The following is a 25,430-nucleotide window of genomic DNA, read 5'->3' as shown; positions in this document are numbered from 1 at the left end:
TATTCGGTCTTTATCCAGTTAATTTTCATACCTCTCTCCTCCAATACCTTTCTCCACTCTTCCAGGGTCTTTTCTTGTTTCTCTTGGGATGATTCGCAGAGAACAATATCATCGGCAAACATCATGCTCCCTGGCACCTCCTTCTTGACGTCCTCCACTAGTACATCCATGACCAGATCAAAGAGGTAGGGGGCTCAGAGTTAATCCCTGATGGAGCCATACGACAATGGGGAAACCCCTCTGTCATTCCGAAACTAGACCTGACATGAGTTTTCGCTCCTTCATACATCTCCTTCACCAACCTCACATACTTTTATGACACCCCTTCTTCCACATACACCTCCATACCTCCTGTCTGGCCAGGAGGTATGGAGGTGTATGAGGAAGAAGGGGTACGCCTTCGTACGCCTTTTCCAGGTCTATAAACACCATATGTAGCTCCGCCTGCATCTCCCTATATTTCTCGATCAATCTCCTTAGCGCAAATATTGTATCCGTTGTCCCTCTTCCTGGTATAAATCCAAACTGCTCCTCACCAATTTTTATTTGCTGCCGTATCCTTCCTTCAATTACTCTTTCCCATATCTTCAACGTGTATGACATCAGCTTGATCCCTTTATAGTTGCCACAATCTTGAACATCTCCTTTTCCCTTGTAGATTGGGACGAGAATGCTTTTCCTCCATTCCTCTGGTATTTATTTAAAAAATTTTTGGAATTTACAACCGTGTTAAAAAACTTTTTAAATTATCCCGACGTTTCGATCTTCACATCGAGATCATCATCTGGAGTGTACATAAGTAGAAGAACAAGCTGAGTTACATCATTAACTGTAAGCTAGAGAAACAATGATTTGATCACATGTTACTCTACTGGCGTGACCTCTGGTGAAAAAAAAAAAATAAAAATAAATTAAAAAATTAAAAATCAGCTAACGCCTTTTTTATTCTCGTATACCAGGAGTAGGAGAGGCCATTTAGCCCTATCTAACTTATGGAGACGTGGGCAGTTCAATCTCCACTGGTACCAATCAGAGATAGATGGCCCAAGGCTATCACTAATTAAGCGGCACGCAGTGAAGAGAGACGGCTCAAATGTGCCGCCATCTCGTGGTCCCTAACCATAACACAATATATTTAAAGTCTGAAATAATGTGGGTACTACGGTCGATTTTCTTGAGTTTACGGGACGAAAAACCTGCTTGCCCGTGCCAGAGATCGACTAACTCGGGAACCGGTCGAAAAAAGGCTTAGAAAAATTTCTTCTAGTCACCGACTAGACTCGAAACCAAGTCTTCCTTCGTGCAGACAAGTGCCGTGGTATGCAAACGCGACACATCCACTGAGCTACACAGGCTCTAAAAAATAAAATAAAATAAAATAAAATAAAAAATAAATGTTTACATCAAGCTAAATTTTATTTTTACAATGACAGGAATAAACATTCTTTTAGATGGTTTTCTTTCAGAAACAATTGGTGTCCTATTCTTAATATTACAATTCTTATTTTTGATTTACAATACTGGATTTCATACAGTCCTGTTTATAGTTGTTCTTGGTGAGGAAGGTCGAATATATACCTTCCAAAGTTTGGAATTTTTAAACCATCATTGTTGTTCAGATTGGGGTGGTTGCTGATAATTTCACAGGCTTCCTTGAATTGCTGTTCATACCATGTTCTAGTGTGATGTAGACAGCTGGTGGTTTTCCAGTCAATTCTGTGTAAGGTATTCAAGGGCATGATCAGAAAGGCCAGCTTCACCATAATTATTATATTTAATGTGTCGCTTATGTTCTTTTTGTCTAATAGGAATAGTGCATCCTGTTTCTCCTATATGTGGTATGTTGCAAGTACAATAAATCCGGTATACTCCAGGGTGAGCTAGTGGAGGGAGTGGGTCTTTGGATGAGTTAAGTTTTTTAATTTTGCAGGAGGTTTAAAGGTGGCTTTGAGGTTGTACTTTTGTAGTACTCTGTTTATTTTGTCTGATATTCCTTTAATGTAGGGAATGGTTATAGTTTTACTGTAGTCTGGTTTGTCTTTGTTTTTTATTGTGGTTTTGTAGAGAATTTTGTTTATAGTATTTTGGCTGTATCCGTTTTTTTATAGGTTATTACTGATAATTTTAAACTCGTCTTTCAGTGCCTGTTCACTGGAACAAATCATCTGAGCTCTGTTTTTTAGCGTGTTGATGACACCTAGTTTTTGTGTTGGGTGGTGGTATGAGTTTATGTGTATATATTGTCCCGTATGTGTCAACAAATCTGAAAATAAACCCCAACTCAACATCACCAGAGTTAAAGATCGGTACTATCAACGTAAGAAGCCTAAATGGCAAAGAAATGGAGCTAGCTGAGGAATTAGATAAGTACCAGATCGACATAATAGGGGTGACTGAAACAAAAAAGACCAAAACTGGTGAGATCTTTCTGAGCAATAAATACTAAATGTTATATTCAGGCAATGACAATCAAGGAAAAGAAGGAGTAGCCATAGTATTCAACACAAAATACGAGGCTAATCTTCTTGAATGGCAATCAGTCTCAAGTAGAGTAATGTGGGCAAATATGAGAATGGGGAACTGGACAATGAGACTTATTTGTTCCTATGGTCCCACAGAAGGTTCTACTAAGATAGAAGTGGAGGAATTTTTTGAGGGTTTAGAAAAAGCAACTGACACAATGAAAAATGAAAAGTTGGTCCTTGTTGGGGATCTAAATAGCAGAGTAGGAAATGATTGTGAGACATACAAAAATATTTTTGGAAAATTTGGAGAAAAGAGAAAAGCTAATAATAATGGCAAATATCTGTTGGATTTCTGCTCAAGACATGGACTAGTTATTACTAAGGCCAAAAATGTGCACAAATTCACATGGAGAGAAGAGGCTAGGAATAAGAAAAATCTCATTGACTATGTTATTGTTCATAGTGATGTTTTCTCCTTGGTGCAGGACACCAGAGTGTACAGAGGATTTGAAATTGGAAGTGATCACTATTTAGTCTTGAGCAGGATAAAATTGAATTTCATATTGAAAAGAATAACATTTAAGAAAGTTTTAAAGCGAATAAAAGTTGAGCAGCTCTCAGATGTGAGCTGTAGACTAAAATACACAAATATTATTGAAGAAAAAATGAAAGAGTTTGAAAACATGAATCAAACCTTGGAGATTCAGTGGCAAACTCTGAAGAAAACATTGATTGATTCTGCCAGAAAGGCATGTGGTGATTGTTGTCTGTAAGGATAAAAAAATCAGAACTCCATGGTGGACACAGGAAGTTAAAGAGGCAGTGAAGGAAAAGAAGAAAGCATACCAAAAGTTCCTGTCAAATAAGTCAGCTTGTGCTCTTAGAGAATATACAGACAAATGCAAGAATGCTAAGCACTGTGTAAAACTAGCTAAACAAAAGTCATGGGAGCACTTTGGCAAGAATATAGAAAATAAATATCAAGAAGGTTGCAAAATATTTTGGAGGTTGTTGAAGAAGCTTAAGAATGGAGGAAAGAGTGCTATAAAAGGAATTAGAGATGATAAAGGTGACATGAAAATGGGAGAAAACGATATCCTTGAAGTATGGAGTAATTACTTTGAAAAACTGCTAAATGAAACAAGCAGTGATGACAGCACAGTGGTAAAAAACACTGACCAGGCATGCAGTCAGGAATACATATCCATACTTGAAGTAGAAAAAGCCATCAAAAGCTTAAAATGTGGAAAGGCAGCAGGAGTAGATGATATTCGACCAGAAATGCTGAAGTATGGTGGTATGAGAGTCTTACAGTGGCTGCACTGCATAGTTCAGAAAGCCTGGACAGAGGGACGAATTCCCGATGATTGGAGTAGAGCTCTCATAGTACCCATATATAAAAAGGGAAATAAAACTGCATGTGAGAATTACAGAGGTATTTCCCTACTGAGTGTTCCTGGCAAGATCTATGCAAGTATACTTGAGAAACGGTTGAGAAGAATTGTGGAAGAAAAGCTTGGTGAAGAACAAACTAAATTCAGGTCAAATAGAGGCTGCCAGGATCAGATCTTCACTTTACGACAAATGGTCGAGAAAGCATGGGAATATAACAAAGATCTGTATTTAAGTTTTGTCGATCTGGAAAAGGCATATGACAAGGTGCCAAGAGAGAAGCTATTCAATATGCTGCAGTTATATGGTGTCAATGGGGCATTATATCAAGCAATACTTAGTCTTTATTTGAGTTGTAAGTCAGCAGTTAGAATTGAAGGAAGTACAGGAAGATGGTTTAATGTTAAATCTGGTGTGAGACAAGGATGTACATTATCCCCCTCTGTTATTCATAATTTATATGGATCACATTATGAAGGAAAGTGGTATTAAACATGATATCAAAACTGGAGATGTTAATGTCAGCTCTTTGCTTTATGCGGATGATGTTATACTTCTAAATAAATCCGCTACAAGTCTGCAAGATTCTCTGACTAAATTGAATAGCTGTTGTAATAGATATGGTATGAAGGTCAGCAATAAAAAGACAAAGACAATGAAAATAGGGCAAATCATTGAAAATGTCAACTGTGTTGTGAATGGAGAACCTGTGGAACAAGTAAAACATTTCAGCTATTTAGGCACAATTTTTAATGAAGATGGTAAATTAAATAATGAAATAGACAACAGAATCAGCAAAGCTGGTATGGTGGGAAGTCAACTGAATAAATTCATATGGAATAAGAGAGAAATTAGTCGAAACACTAAATTAGCTGTATACAAGACAGTGTTCAAACCAGTTTTAACTTATGGATCTGAGAGCTGGGTCAGAAGTAAAACACTTGACCAAAGACTAGAGACCGCAGATATGAGAGTCCTGAGAAAGATTAGAGGCGTGAACAGATGGCATCAATGGCAATATCATATTAAAAACGAGGATATTAGGAAAGAACTTGACATTGTCAGCATCCAGGAATGCGTTAGCAGAACTAATCTCAGGTGGTATGGTCACTTAAACAGAATGGGCAAGTAAAGATTAGCAAAGCAAGTGTTCTCTGCCAGGTTGGCAGCAAAACGACCCAGAGGAAGATCAAGATATAGGTGGATCGATACGGTACAAAGTGCTTTAGACGATAGAAATGTAAGATCTGATAATGTTGGAGTGTTGACAAGTAACAGACTGATTTGGAGGAAAATTGTAGATAGGAAGTTAGTAATGATGTAATTTTTTTTTTCATGTAGTACTATCATATCCTGTACACCCCTTGAGGGTACATGGCAGGAATTTGATGATGATGATGATGTGTCGGTTTTCGGTAAACAGTGAAGGAAAGATTGCCCGAGGGAAGACGTGTGACAAGTGTATCTAGAAATGGAAGTGTGTTGTGTTTTTCAATTTCAATTGTGAACTGTATACGTTTGTGTTGTTTGTTTAGGTGGCTAAGGAATGTGTCTGATGTCTGGCAGCCATGGGACAAGATCACGAAAACATCGTCAACGTATCTAAGCCAGACTTTGGGTTTTAGAGGGGAGGAATCTAGGGCAAGTTGCTCAAAATGTTCCATGTAAAAGTTAGTAATGGGGGGGGGGTAATGGCGAGCCCATGGCTGTGCCTTCTTTTTGTAAGTAGAAGGCGTTTTACCATACAAAGTAACCCGACCGTACATGGGCAAAAAAAGTGCCGTGATATCTGGAGGGAATTTGTTCTGTAGGAGAAGGATTGTGTCATTGATTGGGACATTCGTAAAGAGGGCAGAGACGTCAAAATTGACTAATAAATCATCTTTTTCTAATGTAATGTCTTTGATGATGTTTATGCAGTGTTGTGTGTTTTTGATATAGGAAGGGGAATGACCTACCAACTCCTTGAGTGTTGCTGCTAATTTTTTGGCTAAGTGATACGTCGGGCTATCAATTCCTTCAACGATAGGTCTTTTTAGGGTTTTTTTTTTTTTTTTTTTTTTTTTCACGCCAGTAGAATAACATGTGATCAAATCATTGTTTCTCTAGCTTACAGTTAATGATGTAACTCAGCTTGTTCTGTATACTTATGTACACTCCAGATGATGATCTTGATGTGAAGATCGAAACGTCGGGATAATAAAAAAAGTTTTTTAACACGGTTGTAAATTCCATAAAATTTTTAAAATGAATGCTGATCACCGTGTAACCCTAAAAGAAAGGATTCCTCTGGTATCTTTTCCTCATTAGATCCCATAACATGTCTACGCCCTCGCTGCCCAAGCTTCTCCACACTTCTCCAGATATCTGGTCTGCCCCCCACAGCCTTTCCAAAATGGAGATGCTATATACCTAAATAAATCCCATATAAGTCGACAATAATTCCTTAACTAACCTGAATGACTGTTGTACTTTGATTGGCATGAAAATCAGTAGTATAAAAAAAGAACCAAGAATAGGAAAATAAGTAGGAATACTAAAACCTCTAAACATCAGTTGTATCCTATCCTTAATGGACAATCTTTAAAAAATGTAAAATATTTCAGCTATTTAAGCATAATATTTAATGTACAGATGGCAAATTTTGACAACAGAATAATCAAAGGGTGGAATAAACTGAATAAATTTTCATGTAAATGAAAATTAGTCAAAACAACAAGGTGTTAAGTTGTAATAAAAGATAGTACTCAATGCAATTTTAATTTATGGAACTAACAGCTGGGCTATAAGTAAAACAGTGGATCGAAGATCTGAGATCCCAGATATGAGACCTACTGAGAAAATTCAGGGGAAATGAACAGAAGGCATCAATGACATAAAAAGACGAAAAATAAAGATATTAGGAAGGAAATTGACACTTTTAGCATTCAGGAATATATGAGCAGAGCTAATCTCAGGTGGTATAGTTACTTAAATAGAAGGACAGATTAGCAGATCTCAGGGACAAGAAGAATTACAAAAGCAGTTTCATGCAAGGATGGTAGAAAAGATCCAGAGGAACACCGAAATCTAAGATATGACTGATAACAAAATGATTAGAAGGAAAATTGTTGATAATAATGTTGTTAGTAATAATAATATTAATAATAAAAAAATAATAATAAAATTGTTGGTAATAATTTAAACTTTTAGTGTAGTACTATTACAGTAACTTATACACACCTTCAGGATACATATTAGAAATCTGATATGATCATGAGATAAAAATTAAATAATAAAGATAATAAAAATATTAAAGTTTATAGTAATTTGTAATTTTATTTCAATAAAATTACAAATATAAAAATGTATACTAACTTTGGCATTTCCCCTTTCATCCAACAGGATGTTCTCCAACTTCAAGTCTCGATGACATACTCTGTTCTGCAATGGAAAATGTAGTTATAACATTATTCATACTTCTTTTAGGTCACTATTTTATATTAATGTCAACAAAAATAACTTGCACCAGTTTAATAACATGCAGAAGATTTTTTTTACAAAACATTTATACACATTAACGATTACAGGAAATATGTTCATGTTAATAATTGCCAAGCCAATTATAATATTATTGTTATTACCACAATCATTCTTCCTCCTCTTATGGTCACATAGCAAAAAAATTTCCTAGAATTTTCCTAGAATCTCAGAGCAAATCTCTTCTCATATTTCAATTTTTGCCTTCCTTATCATACTAGTCACTCTCATTATCGTTTGTCATCTACTTTACACTAAATGTGTTCTCTTTTTCACTTGAATTATAGAACTTGCCACCGTTGCTAATAAATATTTCTTCACTAGTTTCCATGCACTGATGATATCTTGCTCTTCCCATCCCTTCATCCATGGAATGCACCAAGCTGATTTTGGAAGTTTTTACACTTGGTTATACTATAAATTAAAGATGCCAAGAAATTATATTCTTGGTTTAATCCTTTATCCAAGTGAAAGAAACAAAGTTTGCACCTGAAGTAACTTCAGGACTGGACAACTTAGTCACTGATTATAGAGATCAAACTTTGTTTGCTTACACTTGGATAAAGGATGAAACCAAGAATATAATTTCTGGACATCTTTAATTTATAGTATAGTCAAGTGAAAAACTTCCAAATGTCTATCTCTAATCCAGAATATTTTAATAATAAGGTGTAACATCTTTTGGCTACTCATATATGGAAATATGACTTCTGCATTACTTCAACCTTGGTATCACTACTCCCACTGATGAGACCTCAATAAAGGTCAAAACTGGTCCGAGAAGTGACCCTTTCCATAATGCATAGCATTATACATGTCTGTAAAGATATGTACTTTGCATTATGGGATACCAAGGCAAGTAATGTGAAGTCATTAGCTTCTATATATGAGTTGCCCAGTCCTGAAGTTATTTCAGGCACAAACTTTGTTTGCTTACACTTGGATAAAGGATTAAACCAAGAATATAATTGCTTGGCATCTTTAATTTATACCAAGTTGACTTCTAAGATTATTACAATCAACTGCCTTATAATTCAACATAAATTCCATTCTCTTTGATACTTGTGCATGTCCATTCTCTTTGATACTTGTGCATGTCCATTCACCTTCCAACTCAATTGACCTGGAAGGTGAATTCTCTCCAGAAAGGGGCAGAGATACCATCTTAGTTGCAATCTAATACTATGATGAAATCCAAAACTCCTGAACTTCATAGTATCAGAGAAACAAATTTCTGGAATTCTTGGGAGATATTTGTCTCTCAAGAATTCCATTTCCTTATTACTACTACTACATGCAGTTTTCTTTTTCCTAATTTATATTGCACTAGTTAAAATCTCCCATTGCAATAATTCTTTTTGCACTCACTAAACTGAACTGCCTAAAACTCTTCTGCTCTTTAATCTCTATGGTCTCTGACTTATACTGTCCTTCCCACTTCCACCTCAAACCATATGCTCCGAAAACCATTAGTGTCATTGCCCTTCTAATCCTCCACTCTGAGGAACACAACTCATTATTTATCATAAACAATACTCTAATACTGTGTTTGTCCTTACTATCCTGTTGAATGATGCTATACATATCATCTTCCATCAACTATCTCTGACAGATCCCAGTAATATTTGGACCAGCTGAGGCTATTAACATCATCATTCACATCCTTTATCCCGGATACTCCTGGCATTAGTATAAAGAAATATCAATGCATTGTCCATGTTCCTATACCGACTATTATTCTCTTCAGACTCCACTGAATTCTGCATTATAAAATGTTACCCCACTACTATCCACCCTGATAATTTTAATTTTCCTGGGTCAATACTCTCACTTATCATTCAGGCAACTGGAAGAGAATGTTGCTCAGGGAATGACATTCTTTCTAGATGGCTACATCTCCATTCATTCAAATGCATGTCTCTCACATACAGTTCTTTTCTGTTCTCCAAGCATCCACATAATCTAAGCCTCTTTCGACACATTCTAATGGTTATAATGGAAAAACTCCTTTTCAGCCATTTTCTGTCCACTGCTGGGGATGAAGGCTTCCTGCAGTTCTTTTTGCCTTTCTCTGTTCCTGGCAATGGTTGACCAATTTTCCCCAGCAAAATTTGACAATTCATCACTCCACCTTCTTTTAGGATGTCCTTGGCTTCGTTTCCCTTCGTTTGGAATTCAGTTCGTTAGTATTGTGGTCCATTGCTCATCTTCACTTCTGGATAGATGTCTGGCCCATTTCCATTTTAGTCACTTATGGTGAAGAATGATGTCAGTGATGTGAGTCTGGCTTCTTATCTAGGTGTTTCGCCTCTTATCTTTTAATGTGATGCCTAGCATCAACCTCTCCATTTTTCTTGAGTTGTTGTTAGTTTATTCGCCAGTGCTTTTGTTAGCAACCAAGTTTCACAACCATATGTGATGACTGGAAGTATACACTGGTTAAATGTCTTCCTTTTTAAACAGAGCAGGACGTCATTGTTTTGAAAAATGCTTTTCAATTTTCTGAATGCACTCCAGGCAAGTTGAATTATCCTATTTATTTCCTTTTGGAGTCCACAGTTTAGACCAATCAGATGACCTAAGTATGTACATGAAGAGACACTTTCCAAGAAATTGTTTTCTATTATTATGTTTTTTGGTGTTATAAAATGATTAAACATGATTTTAGTTTTTTCTCTGTTTATTTTTAGACTGACTTTTTTGCTTTCATGATATAGGTCTTCTATCATTATATTAAGGTCTTTTGGAGTGTTTGCAAAAAGTATGATATCATCCACATATCTTAGGTATGTTAAGTTTCTGTTATTAAATATTTCTTGAAAGACTGCTGTAAAGATTTTGGGTGATAGAGAGTCTCTTTGTCAGACACCTTTTTCAACTGATATTTTATTGCTACTCATGTGAAGTTGGATTGTTGCTGTTGCAGTGTGCTATATTTCCTGGAGGAGGTCCATATATTCTCCAGGAACTCCCTGATTCTGGAGTGCTTTGATTATTGCATTAATTTTGATGGAATCAAATGCTTTTTCATAATCAATAAAGTAAAAACAGAGAGGCAATTGGTTTTCTTTTGCTTTTCTATTATTTGTTTCACTGCATGAATATGATAAATTGTGTTAAAGCCTTTATGGAATCCTGCTTGTTCTACTGGTTGATTTTGAGTCTAGAAGAGGTTAACCTATTTGTTATTACTTTTGTGAGAATTTTGTACAGATTAGAGAGAATACTAACTGGTCTACAGTTCTTTACTTCTTCTTTGTCCCCTTTTTTAGCACTTTTCCATTTTTCTGGTATCGTCCCCTCTTCTAGGCATAGATTTAGTAAGGTTGTGACATGGTGAATTATATTGTTTCCTCCCCATTTAATTAATTCTATGTGAATTAAGTCTTCATCAATACATTTTCCATTTTTCATTTGTCTTAATGCTTGTTTTATTTCATCTGAAGTGAATTGGGGGGATGAATTCCATATGCGATGTAGAAGAGTTATTTATATTTGATTTATTTATTGATAAATTCAATAATTATGGCCATAGTTTTAATTTGGCTTAAGAAGAAATTACCATAATTTGTATTCCATATGTTAAAGGACTTTCAGAAAAAATAGAAAGACTACTTCAACAGATTAACTTACAAGTCTCTTTCCATACAGTTTGCAAATGTAATAACTTCCTTATCTTACCTAAAACAAATATCCTCCTCTTTCTTATCCTGGAGTTTACAGAATTCCCTGCTCTTGTGGTTTAAGTTATGCTATTAGTAATGATTTAACAGAAATTGTCCATCTACTTACCAGAATTGTAGGTAATTTTCACCATCCTGCCAGCATTCTGGATCTTTTCTTAACCAGCTCTGCTTCCAAATATTTTGAAGCAAAATCTGACTTTGAAAGCCCAAATGTATATGTTTTCTCTTTTTCTATGAAATATCTCTCATTTCTGGTCATTCTTGGTTTCATTGCATTGTATTATAGTGATACCAAATGGGATTGCCATCATGATTTTCACTCGTTTTTTTCAAAGTACTATTACGTACTCCCAATCCAAATGCCTGTTCAAATAGCAGTTATGTTGTCAGGTCTCCCACCAGGGCTATTAGGATGCAATTCATACCCTTCCATGCTTTCACCTTTTTCACATCATCCAAATAAATGAAATAATCCTTGGCATAATGAAGGCCTTTATCCCTCTCAACAACTATCCAAGCCTTGGTTCTCCATCAAGTATGCAAACAGTTCAAGATGAATATTGAGCACATCTCAAGTGATTCTAGTAAAAGACCCCACCCCACCCCACCCATATAAATTTTAAAAAATAAAATAAAAATAAATAACTTTTATTTTTCCAGTGGCCCTTTTGAATGATAAATTAAGATCACTCCAAAAGGGCCAACCACAGAAAAGTTACTTCCTGCTCAAATAGCAATTGGGCTTCCAGGTCCCTCACCAACACCATTTGGGTATACTCTATACTTTCCTGTGCTTCAACCTTTCTTCGTCACTCAAAGGTAAGGCTGATCTATTGAAATTGGTCTTATTGTACCATTGGCCCACTGAATTTCATCAGAAAATCTTTAACAATCTGGATATCCATCAATAACTTTTCTGGTCTAGATGGACCTCCCCCTCCAATATGAACTCAAAATTTGCTCTACAAAATTAACACTTGTTCTATATGAGCTGTTATACAAGCTTAAACAGAGAGTGAGAGAAAATGCTCATCTGGCATTCACGTATTTTCCATGCAGAAACAAACTTATATTTGAGCCATCCCAAAGAGAGAGAGAGAGAGAAAAAGGCAACCATAAAACTACTTCATTGCTCTCACCTCAGTCCTTTCAAATCAACTGGAGAGATCATTAGGAGACTGACTCTTCACTACCTGAAGGCTGTCCAATTAATTAGTAATCACCAATATGGATTCTGTTGCACTGGCTCCATAACAGAGCTCCTAGACAACCAAATCACTTTTAGGTAAGGTTGATAATTAGCTAGAAAACTACTAATGATTCCAAGACATTTGATCAGGTCTGACATAGAGGCCTCCTTACCAAGCTACCATTTTATGGTTTCCCTTCTGCCCTTAATAAGTGAATTCTCCAGTTATCCTCTGTGTATACAAACAGAGGATAATAGACTGTGTGCCATGGTGTATGGTTTTCTTCCATCAAATTTCAATATTGATGCTCAACTATTCTGGGTTCTGTAATTTCACCCAATCACTTTTTCATATAAATTAATGACCAATTTTTTGGTAACATGAAATCCTGTTCATAGTTTTGCTAAGAACTGAATTTAACATTCTCATCCATTTGAAAAATCTTGTTCTCCTCAAATTACCGAAGATTCAAGATCTTACATTAACCATGTCTTAAATACTGATCTCCTTCCCATTTCCCAAATGGGTGAGAATAATCTAAACTTCACGATCTAGTCTAATTTATACAAGCTAAGATCTAATCTAAACGTATATGAAAATATGATTTCTGCTTCAACCTTGGTATCACCTCTGGGTCTGGTTCCCACTGATTAGACCTCAATAAAGGTCGAAACCAATCTGGGTAGTGACCCTTCCCATCATACATAGCATTATACATACCGTAAGGATATGTGCTTTGCATTATGGAATACTAAGGCAAGTGAAGTGAAGTCATAAGCTTCTATATATGATTTGCCCCAGTCCTGAAAATAGTTCAGGTGAAAATTTGTTTGCTTACACTTGGATAAAGGATAAAACCAAATATTGTATTTGCTGGCGTATAAGATGCAACCCAATTTTTGTACACAATCTTTAGGAAAAAAAGATTTTTCAGATCCTCTTCCTGATTTTGCCAAGTTCTTATAATTTTTTCAGTTGGGGATGGCCCGAAATACCTCTCTGCAGCTGGATTTCCATGTTGTTCAGCATACGCAGTTACACGTACCTTGTATGCAATATTGTAGCAATGCCGATTTTTCAGCCATAATTTGCCAAGAAATTTAGAGAAAATTTAACACCAGAAACTTATCAACGTTCACAACAACTGGAAAGTTTAAACAAACAGGAACAAATTAGGCTGTGCTCGTCAATGACAGCGCATGCGCATCCACTGGACTCTACGTAACTGGAATGCTCTCACACACCACAAGGAAGCAAGAAAGAAATCACATAACTCGGAATAGAGAAAATTTCCAGAAATGAAAGTAATAAAAAACTGAGTATCGGTGTATAAGATGCACCCTGTTTTTCAGACCTATTTTCAAAGGAAAAAAAGTGCGTCTTATATGCCGGCAAATACGGTATATAATTTCTTGGTATCTTTAATTTATAATCTAAATGCCAATGCTACTGAAACAGACTCTTTCATTATTTCTTGTATTATTTCTCATCACAAAGATTTCACTTTCTTCCACTTATTCATAATATTCAAATCAGATTTCAATTTTCAAATGAGTTACACCTCCAACAGTCCAATAAAAGGTATTGATTGTCCCCATTTATCTTGGGACAAGCTTTGTGTGTGTACATGCATGCTGGAGGAGTACAATTGTAATATTGCCACAGTATGGAGAGTAAATAATAATAATAATAATAATAATATACATAATAATAAGATGATATAATATTAGATACTCACTTTATGGCAGTAATAAACAGCTGCAGAAACTTGTCGAAATATACGTCGAGCTTCTACATTTGAAAGTACTTTCTTTTCACTAAGATAATCGTATAATTCCCCACCACTGGCATACTGCATCACCAAAACAATTTTGTCCTTATTTTCAAACACTACATGAATATTAATTGAAAAACTATTAAGAATTTTATTATATAAAAAATTAATAGCACAATTAGCAGTGTAAAAAAATGACTTAAAACGTAATTCCTTCTATCCCACTGTAATATTAATTGTTAAAAAAAAGTAATATACTCAATAATTATATATAGTTATAATTATTGTAGAATGTATTGAAAAACTGTTAATTAAAATACATGATGATGGAATCAGTTAATGAAAGAAAATTATTATATGCAAAAAAAAAGTAATGGAAAAAATCTTGCAATTGCAATAAGTAAAAAATTTCATTTTTTTCCACCTGAATTTTGTAAGCATGTGATAACTAGACACATATAAAGTTGATATTTAAGTTGCAATGAATGGATTTTAATAATCATCTGGTGGACTGGATTGGTTAAGCGACAGACAACAAGGAATTGTATATGAAGCATGGTGGTGTGTGGCAAGGAGAAAGGTTACAAGTGGTATTCCACATTATTCAGTATACTGAGACATGTGGAACCTCATTTGTAACTTTACTATTTTTTAACCTTTATGCCAAACTATTGGCATATGAACAACAAAATCATACTATACATACGAGGGACGTCCAGAAAGTAAGTTCCGATGGGCTGTCAGAGAAACAAAAAAAAAAAAAAAACTTTATTGGAAATGAAAGTAGACATCTGTCACTACTTTTCTACATAATTTTCACCCATTGTTCAGGCACTTATAACGGGGCACCAAGAGTTGTATACCTTCAAAGAAGGTTGCCGCCCATGACGCAAACCACGTATTGACTGCTTCTTTGACCTCGTCATCATCTTGAAATCACCGGCCACAAAGGAAAGATTTCAGATGTTTGAACAGGTGAAAATTGCTTGGTGCAAGATCAGGACTACATAAATGGAAGAATTGTTCCCAGCCGAAGGTGCCGAGAAGTTGTTGTGTTACGCCAGCTGTGTGTGGTTGGGCAGGCATTATCATGAATCAAAACAACACCCCTGGTAAGCATGCCACGTCGTTTATTCTGGATCGCACGATGCAGTTTCTTAAGGGTTTGGCAGTACATACATTGATTGTGGAACCTTGACCAAAGAAGTCTACCAGTAAAATTCCTTGTCTGTCCCAAAACACAGTGCACATGATTTTCCGAGTGGAAACCATTGTCTTCAATTTTCATCTCGACTGGTGATGAGGTGTGCCGCCACTCCATGGACTGTTGTTGGATTCAGGGATTGCATGCGACGCCCAAGTCTCGGTCTGGGTGACAAGTCTGCTCAGGAAAGCATTGCCATTCTCATGGTAACTTGTCAAGAATTCCAATGCACTGCCCAGCCAATTCACTTTGTGTTGTTTTGTAAGCAACTTTGGCACCCAGCATGCACACAATTTCCAATAATTCAGTTTCTCCGACACAATTTCATGAAGACATGAACGTAAATTTCTGAAAATTGCAGCAAGAGTGACATCATAGTGAATCCTCTATTCTGTCAAATCTTCTCTTCAACTGAACGCACCAAATCGTCAGTCACTAAAGATGGTCACTGGCTCCGTTCATCATCATCATGCACACCTGTCCTTCCTTAAAAGTCTTATCCATCTTCGTACCATTGAATCACTCATTGCATGTTCTCCATAAACCTCAATAATTTGCCGATGAATTTCAGCAGCTTTAACGTTCCTCACATTCAAGAAACGAATAACTGACCTAATTTTACATGTGGCAGGCAATTCGATTTTCTTAGACATTATAAACACCCACCAAGAAACATATGCACTGCGAGAATGTATGAAAATGGCACCAACGCCTTGCTAAGGAATCAACAAACTCAGCATGCATGTGCACCATTGCGATCGCAGAGTGCAGTGAAAATATTTAAAAACAGAACTTACTTTCTGGACATCCCTCATACTTACAGAAACATTCTAGTACAATAAGAAACACACACATACACACTGTGAATATTAGGGTGAGAAAAAACTGGATGAAAATACACTTCTTCCTTTCTCATTATATTTAATGGAAAAATTGTCACCTACCCATATAAGCACATTTCCATATAGACTGAACATTTTCACAAATGCATCTATTATATTAAATGGGGAATGCTTTTATTGTGATTTGCTAAATTTTGTAAAACAATCGGACAGAATACCAATGGTGTCCATCTATTGTAGCATATCATTTTACATAATTTTACAGAATTGGCAAAGAATGCGAGTCCTTTCTTTCATGCTTACATGGTGATCAGAATACATTATGAAAATTATGGATACAACTACCGTGTTAAAGTAAAACTTTAGTTTAATAGAAACCAAAATATGCACTTAACGTTTCAACCTTCACGTTAAGGTCATCTTCTGGTGTATATGCATTCGAGGTTTCGAGACTAGCTCTGTTTATGAGAAATTACTTTATTTATCTATGTTCACACACTATCACCTTCAAAACAGTCCCCATGCATAGCAATACAGCACACCCAGCGCTCCTGCCACTTCTGGAATGTGTCCTGAAAGTTTTCTTTTTGAAGCATGTCAAGCACCTTCTGCGATTCATGCCGGATCTCCACAATGGTGTCAAAACGGCGACCTTTGAGCTGGATCTTCATCTTTGGGAAGAGGGTGGAGTCTGCAGGAGCCAAATCTGGAGGTAGGGTGGGTGGGTGGGTGCAGAAGTGAGATCATGTTGTTTCTGGCGAAAAACTCGTGTGAGGAGAGCTCGGTGACAGGGCGCATTTGTCGTCATGGACCATCCAGTTTTTCGCATGACACAGATCCGGTTGCTTTTGCTGAATGTTCTCCCTCAGATGCCTTAAAACCTGGCAGTAGAATTTGGTATCGACAGTCTGGCCCCTGTGGATGAATTCTCGATGCACGATGCCGGTAGCAAATGTCAAAAAAGATGATGAGCATGCACTTGGTCGAGCTGAGAACCTGCCTCGCCTTTTTCAATTATGGAGATGATGGGCTCTTCCACTGTGAAGACTGTTGCTTCGTTTCAGGTTCGTACCCATACACCCAAGTTTCATCACCAGTAATGATCCTTGACATGAAGGAAGGGTCATCCTCAATATACTGATGGAGTTTTTGGCAGACTTCAACATGGTGTTCCTTCTGCTCCTGGGTCAGCAGCCTGGGGATGAACTTTGCAGCAACACGGCACATGTTCAGATCACACACGAGGATTGCCTGGACTGTTCCGTATGACACACTGACAATGGTGGCAATGTTGTGGAGTGTTCTCTGACGATCCTCATGGACAAGTTGCCAAATGGTTTCGACATTTTTGGAGGGGTGATCTCTCGTTGTCTTCCAGTGATGTTCTTCTGCTATTGAAACACGTGCCACTCAAAACGCCTCGAACGACTCATTGCAGCATCGCCATAAACTTGCTGAAACATGTCAAATGTCTCTGTGGCAGATTTGCCCAGTTTCATGTAGAATTTCATATCAGGGTTGCCAGATTGGCCATTTCATGGCCAAATTTAAAAAATTTGGCACTTTTTTGAACTCTGAGGCCATGAAAAAATCAGTTTGGCCATTTATGCAAATGTGGCCACTAATTTGGCCATTTTTACAAAGATTTCAAATCATATGCATTATTTATTTAGTTTAATATTGTTGTTGCATTGTAAGGCTAGCTTGGTACCCCTTTATGCAGCATTTGGTTGGCAGTGATGCGCTTGATGCAAATTGACTGTTACTGAAAATGTTTGTTTGATGACGTCATAATGAGCTTTTGGTAGCTGGCTTATAGTTTGTTACTATGACTCCCTCAATAACACCAAGCATGCTTGAGCTTCATTCTGTACTTGTATAAAACAAGTACACAAAGCTCCCGCTCACTATTGTTGCTATAAACCTGATCCAGTTCTGTTGATAAATACCACCAAACACGATGCAGCTTCGTTTTGTACTCGTATAAAACACGTATGCAACAGCCATACCAGCTTGAGTCCATGTCTGTTTTGCTCATCTATAGTTAGTTATGGCGTAGACTTTGTGTTGCAAGTGTTGTTTCGTTGCGTGATATCAGACATTTGGTGCTCTTTGGTGATAGTTCTATCTCATAAGCTTTCATACTGGAATATTTTGCATAAACTTTACCTGCATTGTGACAATATGCAATAATATGTTCAATTTCGTAAGAATAGTAATTAAGTGATTTTAGTATAATTAATGAATAATTTTTTAATATTGTTTATAAATTCGATCTTTATCTTGCTTATATTTTTGTTATTTTCCCTTTTTCGTAAGAATGGTAATTAAGTGATTTTAGTATAATTAATGAATAATTTTTTAATATTGTTTATAAATTCGATCTTTATCTTGCTTATATTTTTGTTATTTTCCCTTTACCAGATTGGTGTTCTGTGCCAGATTAGTATTTGTACTACAAATTTTGTAGTACTATTATCTATAATTTGTTTTTTGTTTCTTCATTTTCTGAATTGAGATATTTTGTTTTTTTTCAAGCCCTTTAAAATGCCTAAGTATAAAAGTGATAATAGAGATGGAAGAAAATATAAAAAAGAGTGGGAAGTAAAATATTTGTGGCTGAAATCTTCTGATGATGGACAACATGCATATTACACGTATTGCAAAACTAACATGCTGCCTAAACTTTATAACATATCTGTTCACGAAAAATCAAAGAAACACCAATATAAATCTCCCAGTACATCACAAACAACTCTAGATAAAGTTATCAAATCGTCCATGAATGACCAGGAAAAACAAGCAGAAATAGAACTTAGCCTTGCAATAGCATGTCATTCCTCAATTTGTGCTGTAGATCATGTAGGTGAAGTAGTTAAGAAATATTGCCAAAATGGTGTTCTTGGTGGCATTAAACTGCACAGAACCAAATGTATTGCAATTATAGAAAATGTAATGTAAGGCTGCTTCATTGAAAGAGCAACTGAAGCATGATTTAGAAGGTAAAAAGTATGTATTACTAGTAGATGAATCTATGGATATTGCAATACAAAAGCATTTGTGCATAGTTCTTAGATTTTTTTGCAATGAAACAAATAAAATTCACTCAACTTTCTTGGGTCTTATACCTGTTGTAGAGACAACAGTGGAGGTTTTATTTAATAAAATTTCAGAAGTGTTAGCTTCATATAATCAAACTCTTAAGAACTGTATTGGGTTTGCTAGTAATGGTGCTGCTGCTATGGTTGGAAGTAACAATTCCCTGTCGACTATGATTAGAAATGGAAATCCGAACTGTATTCAAATGAAGTGCATTTTTCACTCTCTGGCAATTTGTATACAGCATGCATTTTCAAAGCTGCCATTCAATGTTGGATTCATTTTGACTAAAATTTCTTTGTGGTTTTCAAATAGCAATATGAGAAGAGAAGATTTTAAGGCTCTTTTTAAAGTGATGAATTCAGCAGTTGAAGATGACCAGGAACTAGATGCACCCCTTCCATTTATGAAATTGTCCAAGACAAGGTGGTTAGTGAGAGGTAAAGTCTTCAATAATATACTGCTAAATAGGGAAGAATTAATTGCCTACTTCACCTGCTGTGAACAATCTGGAGGTCAGGATACAAGGTATAAGGCATGGTTGATAACAGAGATGTTACAAGATAGGATGAATTATTTTTACTTTGTATTTGCTACTCCCATTGTTAAAGAGTTCGAAAGGCTTAATGTTTTGTTCCAGCAAACCTATGCTGATCCTTACGATCTTGCCAAAGAACTGCACACACAGAGAGATAGTCTTTATCAAAGGCAGTACAATGAAGATGGAACATGCAAAATAGTAGAAAATGTAGGCTTTGGAATTAAATTTGATCAAGAAATTAGGACGTACTTCAAGAATCATTGAATCAAGTGAACAAGCGGCTCCCTGAGTGCTGATATATTTAAAGGTCTGTCACTTTTAAATCCTGCTGTTATTCTAAGCCAAACAAAAAAGGGAAAATTTTCGGATCTGCCATTTTTCCACCTAATAAACAATGTTGATGTAGTCGAAGACCAATACAGAAAAATTAGCCTTGTTGCATGGAATGAAGAAGAAAACTTCAAACAAGATGGAATCCCTAAGGAAGCTTTAGAATTTTGGCAAGCAGTATCCAAACACAATAATTTTAAAGAACTGTCGAATTATGCCCTAACATGCCTTATCATGCCAGCAAGTAACGCAATAGTTGAACAAATTTTTTCTTATGTAACATCTACCACAACTAAACCCAGAAACAGGATGCAAATTAAACTGCTGGATTCAATTGTAAGAATCCGTTCATTCTTAAGTGATAACGATATGTGCTGCCAAAACTTTAAATGTACTCCTGAAATGCTACAAATGCACAACAGCAAAACCCTTTACAACGACTGCAGAAAAAGAAGAACAGATATTCAATATCTTGAGGAAGTATTGTCAAATTAACAGCTGAGTTTCACTGTAAGTATTTTAAGTTTAATTAAAAGTATTTTTGATGATATGTAATCGAATATATAGGCATAATTTATGCACACTTAATTGTTGGTATGTTAATTCACACAATTTAATCATTTAATATCTTTGGCCATATTTTTGGTCTAATACTTTTCCAAAGTGGCCATTTTTGGCCATAAGCTGTTGTGTTCATTTGGCAACCCTGTTTCACATTTGCTCTTTGTTCTAACTTGCTGTCCATGATGAAATCGCAGACGTGGTAATGCACATGGTCAGGGTAGCACCAGTTGCACAGCTCCCGATGTGAACAGGACGATGTCTTTTGGCATACTGACTTATGAAGGTCAGTGCTCCCTGTGACTGTGCATGCACCCTTGTATTGCCATTTGTTGGTGTGTTACAAAACTAGTCTCGAAACCTTTTGATGCCACCTTGTATATACAAAGAAACAAGCTACACTACAATCTGCATGGCATGCTAAAGTTACTGATCAACCTTGGTATGAACGGAAATTTAAAGAAGCCCGTGAAAGTTTGATTAACCACCCTAATCTTAATAATAAGGGGGGGCTTAAAAATCCCAAGAATTTGGATGGCACACATTCAGCCCACTCAGTTTCCAGCAAACCCTGACTTTAGGACTCTAAGCAATTTTTCATTTTTTATTGGCCACTATCTATATCAGTTGCAATTTATATGTATACTTAAATAAGTAATTTTATTTTCTGTATGAACATGTTACTCTCCAGCTTAATTTAACGTTGTAATTTTTTTAGCACTAGAAGTCAGGTAAATAGTTTTAGCAGTTAATCAGTAACTTTAGCATGCCATGTAGATTGAAGTGCAGCTTGTTTCTTTGTATATATATATATATATACACACACATATACTCTAGAAGATGACACTAATGTGAAGGTCAAAATGTCGAGTGTATATTTTGGTTTATTAAACTAACGTTTTACTCTAACACGGCGGCAGTTGTATCCATAATTTTTATAATATAATATGAGTCTTCATCCCAAGAGATGGAGGATATCATGCAAAGGATGTCCATTGCTCTGCGGCATTTATCTCATAATTAACAAGTGTGGGGTAGAAAGGTTAATTTATTATTTTGTTTAAATAAAAAATGAGTCCTGACCTCTGTAGCAACTAGAGTTATCATTTGTCTCTAGTCTTACGTATGAGACAGGATGAAGACTATATTTGCAGCAAAGTGCACACTTATGATCTACTGGAGTGAAAACCTAAATCCATATGCAAGTGACCCAGTTGGAAAAGTAATCAGCTTCTTGCTATAACTGTTTTTTTCTATAAATATCATATTACAAGAATGACAAAAAATGACATTTTCTATATAGAGGCCACTTGAAAGGAGGAAGCTGTTCATTATCAAGTTAACTTTTTGACAGCACAGCAAATAGCTTCACACTTAAAACAGAACCTTGCAGAACTCCACCCTCTTAGAGAAAGGGACAGGAGAGAATGCTCCCACTCAGACTTGAAAAGGTTCAATTAGGTAAAAAGTTAGGGGGAAAAAAGTTCCAGCTTTTTTTTTGTGTTGAACACTTTTTACATCTCAAAATGCTGTATCTTGTTTTGCAATCATAACAATACAATTTTTATGGAATATAAATTCAGTATTGAAAAAAGTTGTTGTTCTCCAGCAGAATAGGAGTTAACCATTTTTTTCCCAAGATCTTGAAACAAGAAGCTAGTCATCACCCACAACCTTGATCATTTTCTAAATGCTCTTTGCCAGGTACCCATAAATTTATCCCCACAAAAGATTCTTAGTGGAGAACAGTTCATTTGTCTAAAGATTATTTTATGGTGATATATGTTTTTGATCACCTCCTAATGGATGTTATCCAGTCCTATAGCATAGGACATTGAATAAAAGATTTTCAGTTCTTTTGTGAATGAACTGTCGTAAAGTTTACACAATTCAAAGATAACACAATCAGATGCTGTTCTACTTTACTTTAAGTTAGGAAATTGGGAGAGTAAGAAGATTTGTGGCCCCAACAGTATCTGTAATTGATTTGGGGTCAGCAATTAGAATCAAAGAGGGTGGGTGATTCATGCGCATTTCATTTTCTGAATTTTGTATCAGGACATTTTGGTGGTAGTCGAGCCACTGGATCCAAGGGTCCTTTTAGCTCTAATGATGTAACAAGTACAAATGCCTTTGAAGGTAATTAAGTTTTTGGGTGTTTGAAGTGTCTACAAACAATATCCTAGCCTTTTCCCAGGCCAATTGGATGTATTCCAGTGGTTAGAGAAAAGGTAGAAATGAAATGAAATACTATACTCTGTAAAGTATTTCATCTGCTTCACTAACAGGAGTGGATGATTGTCAGTAGAAATTAAACTATGAAATAAAATGCATGCCAGTAAGCCTGATCTGTTTTCCATTATTATAAAGTACATGTTTTCTCATGTCAAAGCACAGATATTACAAGAAAATGATCCTTTCTACATATGCTACTTCAACTTTTCATTTAAAGAATGTACAGAGGGATGGAGTAGAGACTGTAAAATAGACAGCAGTGAGGAAGATGTTACTTTTGTTGTTTAAGAGGAAGTACAAGTTCTCCATAATCCTCCTCTTATGTTAGTTTGCACAATTTCCCAGAGTTAGCCATTTAAATTTTTCATAACAAGTATAGGTATATGAGATGGTAAATGCAAGATAAGATCACTGAAGTCGTCCTGGGATATAACTGTACTAGAGGGTAAAAAGATGCAAGAAACTGTGATAAGACTACATCCAGCTTAATATGAGAGGCATTAAGCTGCAATTATTAATGGAATATGATAATCTAACAGATAAGCTTAGGTATTGATGATTATTCATGACTTTTTTTTTTTTTCACAGTATTAACACCACCACAAATACCTTTATCAACAAAGATGTTTTATTAACGCTTATATTTCGCTGATTTTCAACTCAGCATCATCAGAGCACAATACACTTGTAAACGCAACAGTGAGTGAGTGAAACAATATAATTGCAAAAGACAAAAGATCTAAAGTCCTATTTTTCGACGCCCTCTAATGGGAAAAAAAAAAAAAAAAAAAAAAAAAAACAGCAGTTATCCAGGAGTTTTTCTTAGGATAACCGTCTCTCAAATTTTTGGCAAATTAATGCAACTATATTTGTTAAGGTTGGGAGAATTCTTCAAAGCCATTGCTGACTCAAAAAATAATCTTTCAGATCTATAACGACTCCTAAATAGCACATTCGTTTTCCTCCATCTAATCCTGTGTGAAGGAGTGTCCAAAGCATGGTCTGCCAGTCCCGACTTGCCATAGTAATAGTAGCGAATGTATCTTTCATGTTCTTCCAGGCGGATGTTCACTGATCTTCCTGTTTGCCCATAATAGGCCAAGTCACAGTCACACGGAACTTCATACACTCCTGGGTGTGCTAAAGGGTGAAGTTTATCCTTGGGCGAGCGGATCAGAGTTGCCAGCTTGACATGAGGTTTGAAAGTGGTGCGAAGACCATGTTTCAACAATACTTTGGCTATCTTTTCCGATGTACCTCTGATATAGGGAATAGAAATGGTCATGTTATATTCTTGTGTATTAGGGGAGGGCAGAGTAATGGGCCTATGTTACTCTGCTCTCCGTTCTATTCGCCCTATGTATCACTCCACGCAACCATGCGATCTCAGTCATTGCGTCTATCTCAACATTTTTATTATCCGTTAAACCATTCATTCATTCTGTATTTGTACCTTCATTTTCACTTTCAATGCCACTCTCACAGCTATCTGGTACTACCTCACAAATATCACTATTCATACCTCTCATATCACTATTTTCTACATTCTGACTTTCAACAACGATATCACTCTCATGACCTGAAACACACTTTAAATCCTCAATTTCCTTACACTTTCTGCACATTCACTCCACTATCATTGTCTAACCAGACTCCAACCGCTCTCCTCAAAGCATACATCTCACAAATGGTGCATAGAATAAACTCCTTTATATTAAAATTTTTGAACAAAGATGGCGATCTGGACGCCATCATTTTCTTTCTTATTGGTGCCATGTGCATGCTGTCAATCGTATCTATCGAATTACTAATTGAAATAACTCAGAAAATACACAAAAATCACACAGACATGCTAAGATACGAAAAGTAAACAATACTATGTAAGATTCAAGCAAATTTACCATTATTACTTAAAATAATACCTATCTTTTCAGGAGCACTTTACATATGCTACACACCAACACTTGGATAAAGGATTAAACTAAATTTATTGTACTCCATTAACCACTGAACCAGCCTTGACATGCATATGCATCAATAATTACATAGATGCAAAGTGTCCATTGAAGTTAATATATGATTTGAATACTACTGAAAGAACATGGATACAAAGCTTATATTTTTGATATATTTGATCCATGAGGTCATTTGAGTGATTAATAAAAAATGTAATGCAGGATCCTCACTAAGGTTCAGGTAAGCCTCCTGCAAAAAAAAAAAAAAAGCACAGTACCAATACTTTTGCAAAAGTTTTTTTTTTTTTTTTTTGTTTGCAAAAGGAGCTTGATGTTATCAATGTTTTGGTTGTTTATATATGCAAGTTACTGGAGAAGTTAGGGGCTTCCAGTGTTTGTTTTGTATGTGTGTGTGTGGGGGGGGGTTGAAGAGCTTGTTTGTTGCAGATAACTTATAAAGTCTTTAAATTTAGAACAAGGTAGATTGATGAACAGTGAAAGCAAGATGGCCACAGCTTTGTCTATGCATAAGTTATATTTGGATTTCAGCCATTTTGTGAAATGTGAAATGTATTGCATGTGGATTATGATGATAAGTTATAGATTTTTAAGTCAGATTGAAGGAATGAGTGTGAGT

General features: G+C 35.9%; 1 protein-coding gene across 3 annotated transcripts in view; it reads right to left on the bottom strand.

Annotated features, from left to right (window-relative positions):
• The window catches only part of LOC150109758 (uncharacterized), a 252,828-nt gene that overhangs the window by 89,853 nt on the left and 137,545 nt on the right, over positions 1–25,430 (bottom strand). For all 3 annotated transcript variants that reach the window (XM_090396562.1, XM_090396572.1, XM_090396581.1), the window contains exons 3-4: positions 13,991–14,142; positions 7,215–7,280 (exon numbers count right to left, since the gene is read on the bottom strand). In XM_090396562.1, coding sequence (XP_090252688.1) covers positions 7,215–7,280; positions 13,991–14,142 — 218 coding nt within the window. The remainder of the gene's footprint in view (positions 1–7,214; positions 7,281–13,990; positions 14,143–25,430) is intronic.

The sequence above is a fragment of the Typopeltis vanoorti genome, chromosome 1 (assembly GCF_054136105.1).
Source record: "Typopeltis vanoorti isolate ZY-2024b chromosome 1, IOZ_Tvanoo_1.0, whole genome shotgun sequence".
Taxonomy (NCBI): domain Eukaryota; kingdom Metazoa; phylum Arthropoda; class Arachnida; order Uropygi; family Thelyphonidae; genus Typopeltis; species Typopeltis vanoorti.
Note: the sequence above shows the minus strand (reverse complement) of the source record. Positions and strands in the feature narration are given on the sequence as shown.